Source organism: Saccostrea cucullata, unplaced genomic scaffold (assembly GCF_032062105.1).
Source record: "Saccostrea cucullata isolate Sc308-1 unplaced genomic scaffold, CSIRO_AGI_Scuc_v1 ctg629, whole genome shotgun sequence".
Classification (NCBI taxonomy): domain Eukaryota; kingdom Metazoa; phylum Mollusca; class Bivalvia; order Ostreida; family Ostreidae; genus Saccostrea; species Saccostrea cuccullata.
Genome location: NW_026923658.1, coordinates 28,409 through 40,493, shown reverse-complemented (window position 1 = coordinate 40,493; position 12,085 = coordinate 28,409). Strand labels below are relative to the sequence as shown.

The following is a 12,085-nucleotide window of genomic DNA, read 5'->3' as shown; positions in this document are numbered from 1 at the left end:
TCATTTACAATACCGACCGGACACAACCTAACAGAAAGTGAACCCGGAGCGGACCCGGATTCTCTGTCTGGGTCCGCTCCAGGTTCACTCGGGGTCCGCTAGGGCTGACCCTGAGCGAACCCAGAGCGGACCCAAAGCGAACCCGTAGCGGACCCCGAGCGAACCCAAGGCGGACCCAGAGAGCGAACCCTAACTTCAGTAGCGGTCCCAGCGAGCGAACGCGGGTTCGTTATTTCTTTACAGAGCTGTCAATCAGGATTAACGATTAACCAATCAGCGCGTCAACCAATCAAAATAGCATATTGATCTGTCGATTGGGATATAAGATCAAACGTGTTGATTTAAATTTATATAAATCAAAACACTACATACAAACAAACCGTGTTAATGTGCTGTGTAAATATATTATGATGATTAAATTACGATTTGGTATTATTTATTTTAATTCTCCTGGTTGTATTTTATATTTATATATTTACTTCCTTTATTTTATTAAAGCAAATGAATTAATTAATTATATGTTTTAATTTTCCACATAGAACTATACATGAAAATGTACGTTTTTATTTCCTTTAGTTTTTTATACCAGTATTGAAAGTCCATTTGGTAAATAAATTGGGTAAAAACATCAGTCAATGCATAAAAATGGAAATCAATTGATATTACAATTAATATTTTTCTGACAAAAAGAGGAGAAAAGAAATAGTTGGCCTTCGACAATTATTGTAAAATTTCATTTTCTAAAGATACTAACAGTTCAGGAATATTAACTAGCCCAATATTTAAATATAAATAGATACAGGAAACATCAAGACGAGAGAGAGAGAGAGATCATAACTTTAAACTCTCGCTATTACACTTGATTTTAATAATAAAGCCTGATGACTTACTTAAATTTCTATGAGTTGTCCTCCCAATATTGTACTCAAATTGTTTTTTATAAGCCTGCTGTAGCTATTTTTTTTTAAATATACATGTATAGGAAGATCTATATAAAGCACTAAGAATCACATACAGTTTTCGCAGGACAAAGAAAAAAGTCATAAGATCAAAGGAAACCAAAACAACTAGCACTATAAATACTACATATTTATATATTTACATGTTGAATTGGAAATACATATAAACACTATTTAAGAAAGAAATCCGGACCGCTCTGAAATAAGTCTGGTTTATAGGGTATACTCAGATGAAGTGCAATTTACAGAATTGAACGAATTAATTACGCTAATTAATCACAACATTTAGTAAATCGTACATTTTTTCATCCTCTCAAAATGGCGTAACTATACTTGACAAAGAATAATCAGATAAAAATAATATAGAAGGGATATTTAAACATATGAATTATGATCTATTATACTGTCATTTTAAAATGTTTTAGGACTAATTATTGGGAAAAAATAATTAATAAAGGCGTAAGCAATACATAGTTATGTGGGTTGTTCGAGAGTTGGTTACGCAAAATAACTGTAGAGTTACACTTGAAAGAATAATCTTTTTAAGAATCAGCAGGCATTGGGTCTAATTTACTTTCATATTTTTTACGAACTTTTAATGTGTAACTACAATAAAAATTAAATGAAATGAAAATATACCAGATGTACAAAAGGTTACATGTAATTTATAGATGCGATATCATAATTCAGGTGTTTAGCAAACATTTAAACTGCGATTTAGCAAAACGTAAGGAATAACAAATGTTTTTTTTTAACTATATTAGCATGAATTTAAAAGGTATTTATAGTTAATATTCAGTTTCACTTGTACACCATTTGATACTGAAAATCAATTCAACACTCTTTTTTGTTTTCTGGTTATAACTTAAAAAAAATAAATCCCTTATAACCCGCTGTAAAATTAGTTTGAATTTCTCGGGATCGAGAAATCAAGGAAATCAATTATTCATGTACATGTAAATCTATGTCGAATGTACAGTTGAATTTAAAAAAAAAAATTTCAATGTTCTCCATTATATCAATGTTTACATGTTCAGTGTACATGTCCGCATCGTCGCATAAACAACAACGATCGATCAACAATACCATTACTGTATTGGAATATACAAGGGGCGGGGCTTCCTGGCGGTGAGATTAAAGCGGGGTCCGTTTCACGCATCAGTGCGTAAAGCGGTCCCAGGAAGCGAACGCCGGGTTCGCTATAGCGGACCCAGAGCTGACCCTGAGCGAACCCGGAGCGCACTAAAAGGGCACCCGGAGCGGTCCCAAAATTTCTGAAAGCGAACCTGAAACGGACCCCGAGCAAACCCTGGAAGGGAACCCGGGGTCCGCTCCGGGTTCGCTCTGGTGTTAGGCTGTGTCCGGTCGGTACTGTATCTGTGTAAATTTTCTCAAGCAGAGAGCTAAAGTTCTGCATCTATAAATAAATATACTTTATAATGATGAAAAGTAAAACAACCACATTTAAGATTTTTGTGATTTTGCCAGTTTGAAATAATTTGTGAAGAATTCGGAGAATTTTTTTTTATAATTTAAAAATTGGGTTAGCAACAAAAATATACACATATTTGAAGTAAATGAAGATTATTAAATTCACAAATATGTCTTTTACATCTAAGCTAGCAAGTATGTTTGTTATTTATATTGTGTAATGTTTCTGTTATTTCTTGATCATGACAAGGAGCACACAGTGGGTGTTGGGTGTGACTTATTGGCAGGGAATTCTCAATCGTCTTTGTACTCAGTTAGTTTATCTAATACCCAGGAGCAAAGAAGATTTTCAAAGAAAAAATGAATTTCCAATATATTATCTATATAGCCCTGCCCTAGTACTAGAACTCCAGACCCTGGGGCCATGAATTTCACAATTTAAGTAGAGGACTCAACGCTCATTACATTCATGCCAACAGTATGACTGCTTGATGTCCAGGAGTAAAGGAGAAGATGTTTAAAGATTTCATTAATTTAGTGGTTTTGACCCCACCCCTCAGGCCCCAGGGACCATAAAATTCAGATTTTGTTCCAGGTCACAAACAGATGCTGTATATCAAATTTTGTTGAAATTGGTTCTGTGGTTTCAAAGAAGAAGCTGAAAATATTCAAATGTTAACACTGGACACTTGAAGCACTTCGCATGTAGACGGACAAAAACGGATAGCAATAGGTCACCAGAGTTAACTCAGGTGACCTTAAAATATTTAACATGTTTAACATACCTCCATTGTTACCTACAGGAAAACCTGGTGGGGGATAACCTCCTCCTGGATTCTGTGCCATGATAGCTTTATGTCTCTCCCACACAGCACAAATCTGTGACATACATGTACAAATAATGGTAAATAAAAATAATTATATACACTACAATACAGTGGAGCATCATTTATCTTGACGCTTTGGTTCCAAGTCAATTTGTCCGGATACGTGAAGTGTCCGGATACCTAAATCACCAGTTAAACAAAACATATTAACATTTTAAAATTCTGTTCTGATGAAAAAGTGCCCGGATACTGAAGCATCCAGATATCTGGCATCCGGATATCTGAAGGTCCACTATATTCAAATTTTATGTATCGCTACATTGTATTTATAGACATGAAATTAGAGTTATTTATGCAGTGGCCCATGCACAGTATTTTGCACACAAAACGGATTTTCCCATTTGATGGCATTTATAAAGTCACTTTTCTTATTAAACAATCGTTAATACAATCTCAATTCGTATGATTATGATAAGCATACATATACATGTAAATGTGCAGTTAATATCACATACATGTATAGCATAGATTTGTTTTCATATTAAATAAAACTAACGACAGTTATTTTTTCCATCCACCATCCCTACGCACACTTGGCTAGGAGAAGTTGATTCATTTATAGACATTGGGAAGTAGTAGATGTTTTCATTGAAACAAAGATTCATCCAATAACAAAGTTTTTTTTTTTGTTTTATAATGCCCCTCATCGAAGAAGATAGGTGATGATTTAAACAAAATTTAATATCAGCTTACTGACTCGAGGATGTTTACATATTAATATGATTTAATAAAAATTATAGCTTTTCTGTTCTTGGGTAGAAGATTTTTATGCCCCCATAAACAAAGTTTCAGGGTATATAATTTTTGTTGTGTCCGTCTGTCTGTCTGTCTAGCTGTCTTTCTGTCTCTCTGTTTGTCCGCAAAAACTTTATCCTTGTCCATAACTTTTGATTTAGTGGAGCTATGACATTCATATTTCACATGTGTATTCTTTGTGACAAGATCTTTTGTTGGGTTCCACTAAATTTGACCTTGACCTTGAGGTTTGACCCACTTTTACAAATATATTTTGAACTTTTACCTAGGCCATATCTTTTGAATAGTATATACTACAACATTTATACTTGACTTATGTATTGTTTGTGGCAGGACCTTTCATGGATACAACTAACCTTGACCTTTTGACCTTGATCTTGGAGATTTACATACTTATGAAAAAACTTTAACCTTGGCAATAACTTTTGAACAGAAATAGCTAGGGTTTTCATCTTTCACATATGTTAACCTTGTAAAAAGACGCTTTATTAAATACCTTGACCCTTTGACCTTGATCTTTGAGTTTGACCTATTTAAAAAATACAACCTTGACCATAATTTTTAAATGGTTAGGACTAGGGCTTCCATACTTCACAAATTTCTACCTTGTGACAAGACCTTTCATTTAATACCAAGAACCATGACAGGTTGACCCTGACCTTTGAGTTTGACCCTTTTTTACACAAAAATTCTAAAATTTTACTTTGACCCTAATTTCTAAATGGTAGATACTAGGAATTTCATATTTAAAGTCTTCAATCCCTAATATGAAGAAATTCAATGAAATTGAAAACATAACAGATATTTAGTCATTGAATACTCAATTTATTTAGACATACTTCCCATTTATGACTATAAGTATGTTTAGTGGGATGTGTCCAAATTCATGACCTTGAATTTGGGTAAGAGTTATATCCCCTTTTTTAATTAATAAAAAAAATAAATTTAAAAAAATTAGCTAGTAAAAAAATTGTTTTCAATTATCATTCTATTTCTAATATTTCAATGCATCTTTCCGCCAGAGGATTTTTTGTAGCTGCAGATCTGTAGCTATCCGGAAAAATATATATGGATAGACTGGATAGCTACAGTGCCACCCATTGAAAAAACTGTATATTTATTGCGCACAAAAAAGTGCACTCGGTTCTTGATTATTTCTTCCTAATTCTTACCTCAATTGCAAAAGAGGGAAGATTTTAAAAAGTTTCTGTTTCCTTTATCAATTACATTCGTAGTTGACATCTGAACGAAGCATATTGGACCGAATTATCTTTGAAACCAAAATGGCAGAATATGTAATCGAAATGTTCGATGATTACACTATCAGGGTCAAGAGGACTATTAAAAATAATTATGACGAATGTTTTGTTGTGGAAGGAGTCAAAGAATATGTTAGGAACACACGGTTAGTAATATTATGAGATTTCAGTTTTAGGAACATGGAGAAATAAATCGAAAACCAAGCGCACTTTTTTGTGCGCAATAAGTATACAGTTTTTTAAATGGGTGGCACTGTAGCTATCCGGTCTATCAATATATATTTTTCCGGATAGCTACAGATCTGCAGCTAGATTTTTTGATATTCAATTTATTTGAATTTTTATTTTGAAAAAAAACCCTTTTCCCCATAGACTTGAATGCAATCTTTGTTTATTAATTATTGCTTAATTAATGAACTTTTTAAAAATTTCTCGTGGGCAATCCTTTTCCACTATAAAATGCTTCAATATAATATCAGAGTATTGTGTACTTGACGGACATTTAAGAATTTGGTCCCATTATGGATTGAAATCCTTAAAATATCATTTCTTATTGGCAAGACCTTTCATTTGAAACCAACAATTTTGACCTTTTGACCTTGACCTTAGAGATTTCTGTACTTACGAAAAAACTTTAACCTTGGTCACCTTTTTTCAACGGTAAAGGCTAGGGCTTTCATACTTCAAATGTGTTATCCTTGTGACAAGACCTTTCATTGGATATCAAGAACCTTTACCCTTTGACTTTGGAGTTTGACCTCCTTTCTACAAACTTTAACCTTGGTACATGTAATTACTTTTGAACAGTGAGGGCCAGCCCTTTCATTCTTCCCATATTTAATCTTTGAGACAAGGCCTTTTTTTTAGAAACCAACAACCTTGACCTGACCCTTGAATTTTTCCTACCTTTAAAAAGTTAACCTTGGTCATTAACCTTGAACAGGTGGTTCTAGTGTTTTGTATTTCAAATTAATGTACTTCTTGTGAAAAGGCCTTTTTATACTTTAGGTACCAACATATTTGATCTGCATTTGAGAAAGCTTCATCTTTGCTTTGTTGCCATACGGGGGCATCAGTGTTTCACAAACACATCTTGGTTTCCTCTATTTTTTAAAGTAAACTTTGATCAACCATCATGACCCCACCCTAACCTTGCGAGTTACTTGAATATAAACATGATATATGTAAGGGTTTGAGCCGTGGAGATTGGCCTGGATAGCTCAGTTGGTTAGAGCACCTGACTTTTAATTCAGGGGTTCTGGGTTCGATTCCCGGTCCAGCAATATGTTATATACCCGCTTTTCTCCCCTCCTACTTCATATTAAACCATAAGTAAATTATTAAGTGTAAGGTGTGACTGGCTCAACAGTCCAAAGGTCCCCAGATCAAACACCAGGGGGGGGGGGGCAAACATTTTTTATTGGTACAATTTATATGACTGCATGTTTAATAATTAAAACAATATTTTATATATACATCATGATCTGAACAAACTTTACTTTACACTACCTGAGGATGATTCCACTTGACTTTCATCTTCATGGCCTAGTGGTTCTTGTGAAGATTTTTAAATGATGCCCTTAATATTTCCCTAATTTGTTATCTCCCCTTTGAAGAAGGTTTGGCCCTTTATTTGAATAAACTTGAATCCTCTTTACCCATGAATACTTCTTCATGTTCGTGGCAAGTTTTGTTGAAATTAGCTTAGTAGTTCTTGACAAGAAGATGAAAATTTGAAAACATTTACAATATTAACAGCAACAATGAAATTATTCAAATTAAGCAATGAAATTTTAAAAGCGCCAACAACAAGGACAGCCAACAGACAAACTTTGATCAAAAAGCTCATCTGAGTCTTTGGCATACTTGCCAACTTCCAGCATGTAAAAATCTGGTCATGACCAGATTTGGAAAGTAAAAAATCTGGTCATAACGCGTAACGACATTCACGACACATTTACCATGATTAAATTTTATACATATATACAAAGTATTTGTGCATTGAGAATTCTTTTATTGAAAAAGGATTTAATATGACAAAAAATTCATACATAATTTGATTTAAATTTACATGTTAAAAGAAATGAAAATTAATTAAAGGTTTCATGTATTAGTATTGACCTGAAGTAAGTGTGTATTTTTTTTAAAGCCTTTTCAGTTTCTGCTAAATTTGAAAGTATTCCAATTTCAGTTTTGAAGTTATTTTTCCTCTCTCTTAATTAATTAACTACTGCAATATGTTTTAAATGTGAAGTTAGGCCTACACTATTAGCGATCACTCTATTTTATCTAGAATGAAAGTTTTTTCCAAGATTCCTTGATATAGTACATAAATATCGTTTCTCTTTTCTTGGTTCAATCAGAGACATGTGTTTAGTTCAACTTGTTCCTGTTGGCCCTGATAACGATTTAGTTCTATCGGAAGCCATTTTAATTGACTTCAAACTTTGATTAGTCAAAACAACACCCAGTTAATTGTTTACACTTGCACTGTTTACGGTTTACGTAGATCTAAGCTTGGGTTGTAACTGGAAGTTAAAAGTGCAACCTAAATTAGGAACCAAATCCGGAAAATCGGGAGATTTTCGGGTTGATCGGCAAAAATCGGGTGATAAGCATGACCCGCCAGGTCATAAAAAATAATCGGGTTACGGGTTGAAAAATCGGGTGTGACCCGACGAAATCGGATGAGTTGGCAAGTATGGTCTTTGGCTCTTTTTGTTGAAACTACATGACAAAATATTCTGCACTCATAGTTAGTACACAATTTTGTAAAAACAATAACCTGGTTCCCCTAACCAGTTTACAAATGCATTTGGCGCAAACTAATAAAATAGTGGTACGGTTTCACTTTCATTTGCAAACAGTTGTTTGTTGGGTTTTTTTTTTTTTGCGATTAAGTTTCATGGACTTTTATTTTTTAATTCATATTTTGCTATGGAAATTGGGAAATTTACACCTATCTTTTGGGAAAAAAGGTACCTTTTTGGCATTGGGAACAGGGCCGAAATTCGGCCCCAGATTTGGAGAATTGAGAGCCCTGCAGTCCCAAATTTTTGTTGTGTTTTACTATAGATAATAACAAATAGAAAATTCAGGTTGTGAAAACAAAATGGTCCCCCCACCACCACCACCCCACCATCCCCATTCGACCCCCGATTGACAAAACAGGATTGAAATCCATATGTGTATTTTTTTCAAAGGTTTATCACCCTCCCGTTTATAAACCCATACTACATCCCTATATCCTGTAGATTTAACCATTTGTAATCATACGTTAGGTATATAACAACTTTTTTTCTCTTCAACCCCACCCCCTTTTGAAAAAAATATAATAGATCCGCGCCTGTATTGCCTTGAGTTTCTAAACCGAAAGTATATTTTAAAAGTTATCAACTATTAATAATTCTTAGGTTTACGATATCATGTACTATATTAACATTTGTGCAGTCTAAAGCTATATCAATATGCCCATAAGTCGAGTTGAAATCAAAACGAAAGTAACGACAAAACGAGTGTAAGGGTCACCCGCATCTTCAAACCCTTCAAGCTTTCAATGAGATTCAAAAGTCACTCACAGTTATTGTTCTGTTTTTAACTGGTAACTAAATTCACCTCTTTTTGCAAATTGACAATACCTCCAATTACAATTTTCTCGACTCTCTTTATCAGCTACAATCCCCTCTGTCATATCCCGATAATTTGAATCACGTGTCTCCTTCCTAATCACCAATCAAAAACAGTATTCAAAAACGAAAGTTAATTTTTCGCGGAAAAAAATTCATCTAAAGTTTACACACATGATTAACTCCATTTGCTTTTTGGAGTTTTCAAAACGTGTAAAACGTAGAAAGAGATTCAACAAAAATATTTATCAAGAACTGTGCGACCAATAAAGAACGATTCGAAATATATACTGGCGTCTTTTTCTTAGCCTTAGGTTTTTCAAAGTATTTAATAATTTCTAACTTGTCTATGCATGCAGCATAATGTTCAGTATATATGAATTCTACATCTAGTCGCATGATCTTATCAACCTTCGACATAGGATTTTTTTTCTTTTAAGGGACAATATCCCTCTGCTCCAAATTTCCCGACTTATTTTTTAAAAATCCAGACATTGATATAGGCTAGCATTAAATTCAAATGGAAAATAGTTTGAAGTATGAAGCGTTGCTTACTTTTTCAGAAATGAATAATATGTCAAATCATGATGTGGAGAAAATTTGATATGGTTAATAGAAAGATTAATTATTTTTAATCTCACAATTAAATTAGAAATATGAGGTATATATAAAAATAATATTTCCTCTCATACCTATCTAATTCCCATTAGAAAACATACTGAAGCGCTGCTTTTTAAACCACAATTACAAATTGTTTTCTGTGCCATAGGCACTTGGGGTATGGACCCCCCCCCCTTTTCCATTTTTTTTTTCTTTTTAAATCAGGATTCAAGTCATCTTTTTCCTCTTTTTCTATTCTAATATGCAGTATATGTTATCAAAAATGCAACTCTTTTGTCTCTACAAGCTGTTTTTAAAAATGCCGTTTTCCACTGATACATAGAAATTTCTATAGGTGTAAACCTATAGGGTTTAGCAGAGACATATTGAGTGAACATTTTAAACTTAGACAATATTAATAACATTATCATTTTTAGTTTTTAGCAGTTAAAATGAAATGAGATAAAGGTTTATTAAATCAGAATGTATATTATTAGTGACGCAAATTCGGTGACTTTACAATTGGAAAAAGGACTTTATTTTGTAAACAATTATTATCTTGTCAAAACAAATTGGATTTTGGTGTTGTTCAAATACACTATAATTTGTTAGATCATTTTGTAATGAAATTGATCCGAATAGACCAATCAAGCCCATCGATAGTAAGTAATAAAATTTGAACGGAAATACAATGGTATTATTAAGAGTTTTGACTAAGAGCAATAAAATTGGGAACTTTGAAGTAAATAAGTAAAAGAGCTTAAGGCTAGAACTCCTGTGGTGCAGAGATGGGGACTGAGCCCATAAATATTAGTAATGAGTGTTTACCTGTATTCGAGGGTGGTGCCATGTTGGGGTTCATAGGTCAACAGACAGACCTACGGATAAAGCGTAGGTGGTTAGTGATGGTGAATTAGCCAATGAAATATATTTTTATATCTGGGACCATGGATACCCACTGAGCACAAAATACCCTGTTTTACTCAGGAAAGAGTATTCCCGTTTTTATTCCCGCTTTTATTCCCATTCCCGGTTTTATTCTCAAACTATTACACTTCTTTGGCTTTTTATTACTCTGGGAATCATTCTTTTGGACTTTTATTTATTTATTATTTGGAGTTCGGTCTTAAACTCTTTTTATTTTGGACGGATCCTTTGGACATTTATATAAAAAGTGTATTGGTCTTTTCTGATCATATTTCAGAACATTTCTAAAAACTATACGATCACGGAGAATTGTAAATTGGATTTAATTTAATAAACTTTTGAAATCGACAAAAGAGTTGTCATTGGCTTACATCGTACAAGTCAATTTGGTGCTCGTTGACCAGGATATGCGAAGTACAATCAGATTTAACGTTTGTGATTAAGACGGAAAAAGGACTGTGAATTAAATTAATGCTCGGAACCAGGAATGGAAAAATATTACAAAGTCAATTCGTCACTTACGACCAAGGCGATACGAAGTAAAACTAAAATGTCAAACGCGGAGGGAAAATGTGGCAAGGTATGACGTAAATTTCTGATCCAGAAGTATCTGTAGCCTGACCATAATTTGATTTTTTAAAATTAATCTTTTGGAATTTTTTTTGCTTATTGTTTTGGTTTGTTTTAAAGGATATTTATGACTTATTTGGCAACAGTTTTGAAAGTGAAGGAAATTATTAATATCTAAAATTTTATATGAAGAAAAACTTTAATCATGTAGAGTCGATTTCTGATTACCAAGAGTAAAAAGTAAGTAATAGTGGGAAAATTGAAACAAAAATCATCATCTCGAAATTGAATTTATAAAAACAAGTAATGCTTTAAATGATATTGTGTATATGTAGTTATGTTAGTTCGCATGTAATCAATGTTATTTAAAAAAGTAAACTAAGATTATTTTCGTAACGGACAGGCAAGAGAAAATGGTAATGAAGTTCACGTCAGATTTATTGTCACATTTTTTAAATCTTGAATTTGAAAATTGACTAGATATGTTTTGAAGTTTTGAGATCTCGAGAAAAGTGCAACACTGAATCAAACAATACGTTGGAATTTATCGTGGACGAAATTTGAGGCATTTATTTTTAAATATGGCGTTGGTCTGATACCAAGGACGGTGGTTACGTCTGACCCAGTGTTAATGGGCCGTCATAAGTGTTTGTACTAATCCTGAGTTAAATTCGCTGTGAGGATGCGATTGTGAAAAGGACAGTACCGTGTTTATGTATTTGAGTATACCGACTGTGGATATCACAAGACGTCGTGGAAATGAGGAATACGACAGGTGATAGCAGTCATTTGGAGATGCCTACAGATGAAGAAATCGTTGGAGACTAATGATATTTACTGATTTGTGTTGTACTTTTGAACGAATGTACCAACAATTAATAAGTCAATTACAAATTCTGACGTCTGAGAACAAAAACTATCTTACTTCAGACTTAACTGTTGGACTCAAATTTAAAATTTAAAGTACGGGATACAATGATGGCTTCTTATTTGAAGGACGATGCTACCGTCTGGAGTGGTGATAATTGCACTCCGTCATCTACTAAATCACCAGGACTGTATCCGTTGCG

General features: G+C 33.5%; 1 protein-coding gene and 1 non-coding gene across 3 annotated transcripts in view; one reads left to right on the top strand and one right to left on the bottom strand.

Annotated features, from left to right (window-relative positions):
• The window catches only part of LOC134264598 (uncharacterized), a 53,337-nt gene extending 44,341 nt beyond the window's left edge, over nucleotides 1–8,996 (bottom strand). The window contains exons 1-2 of one of the 2 annotated variants that reach the window (XM_062746880.1): nucleotides 8,931–8,996; nucleotides 3,176–3,269 (exon numbers count right to left, since the gene is read on the bottom strand). In XM_062746880.1, coding sequence (XP_062602864.1) covers nucleotides 3,176–3,236 — 61 coding nt within the window. In that variant the 5' untranslated portion in view covers nucleotides 3,237–3,269; nucleotides 8,931–8,996. Of the gene's footprint in view, nucleotides 1–3,175; nucleotides 3,270–8,870 lie in introns of both variants that reach the window. The other variant, XM_062746881.1, reaches the window with a different exon arrangement.
• On the top strand, nucleotides 6,501–6,575 carry Trnak-uuu (transfer RNA lysine (anticodon UUU)). Its single transcript has one exon. It is a non-coding gene; the product is annotated as a tRNA-Lys (tRNA).
• Nucleotides 8,997–12,085: the final 3,089 nt, after the last annotated feature.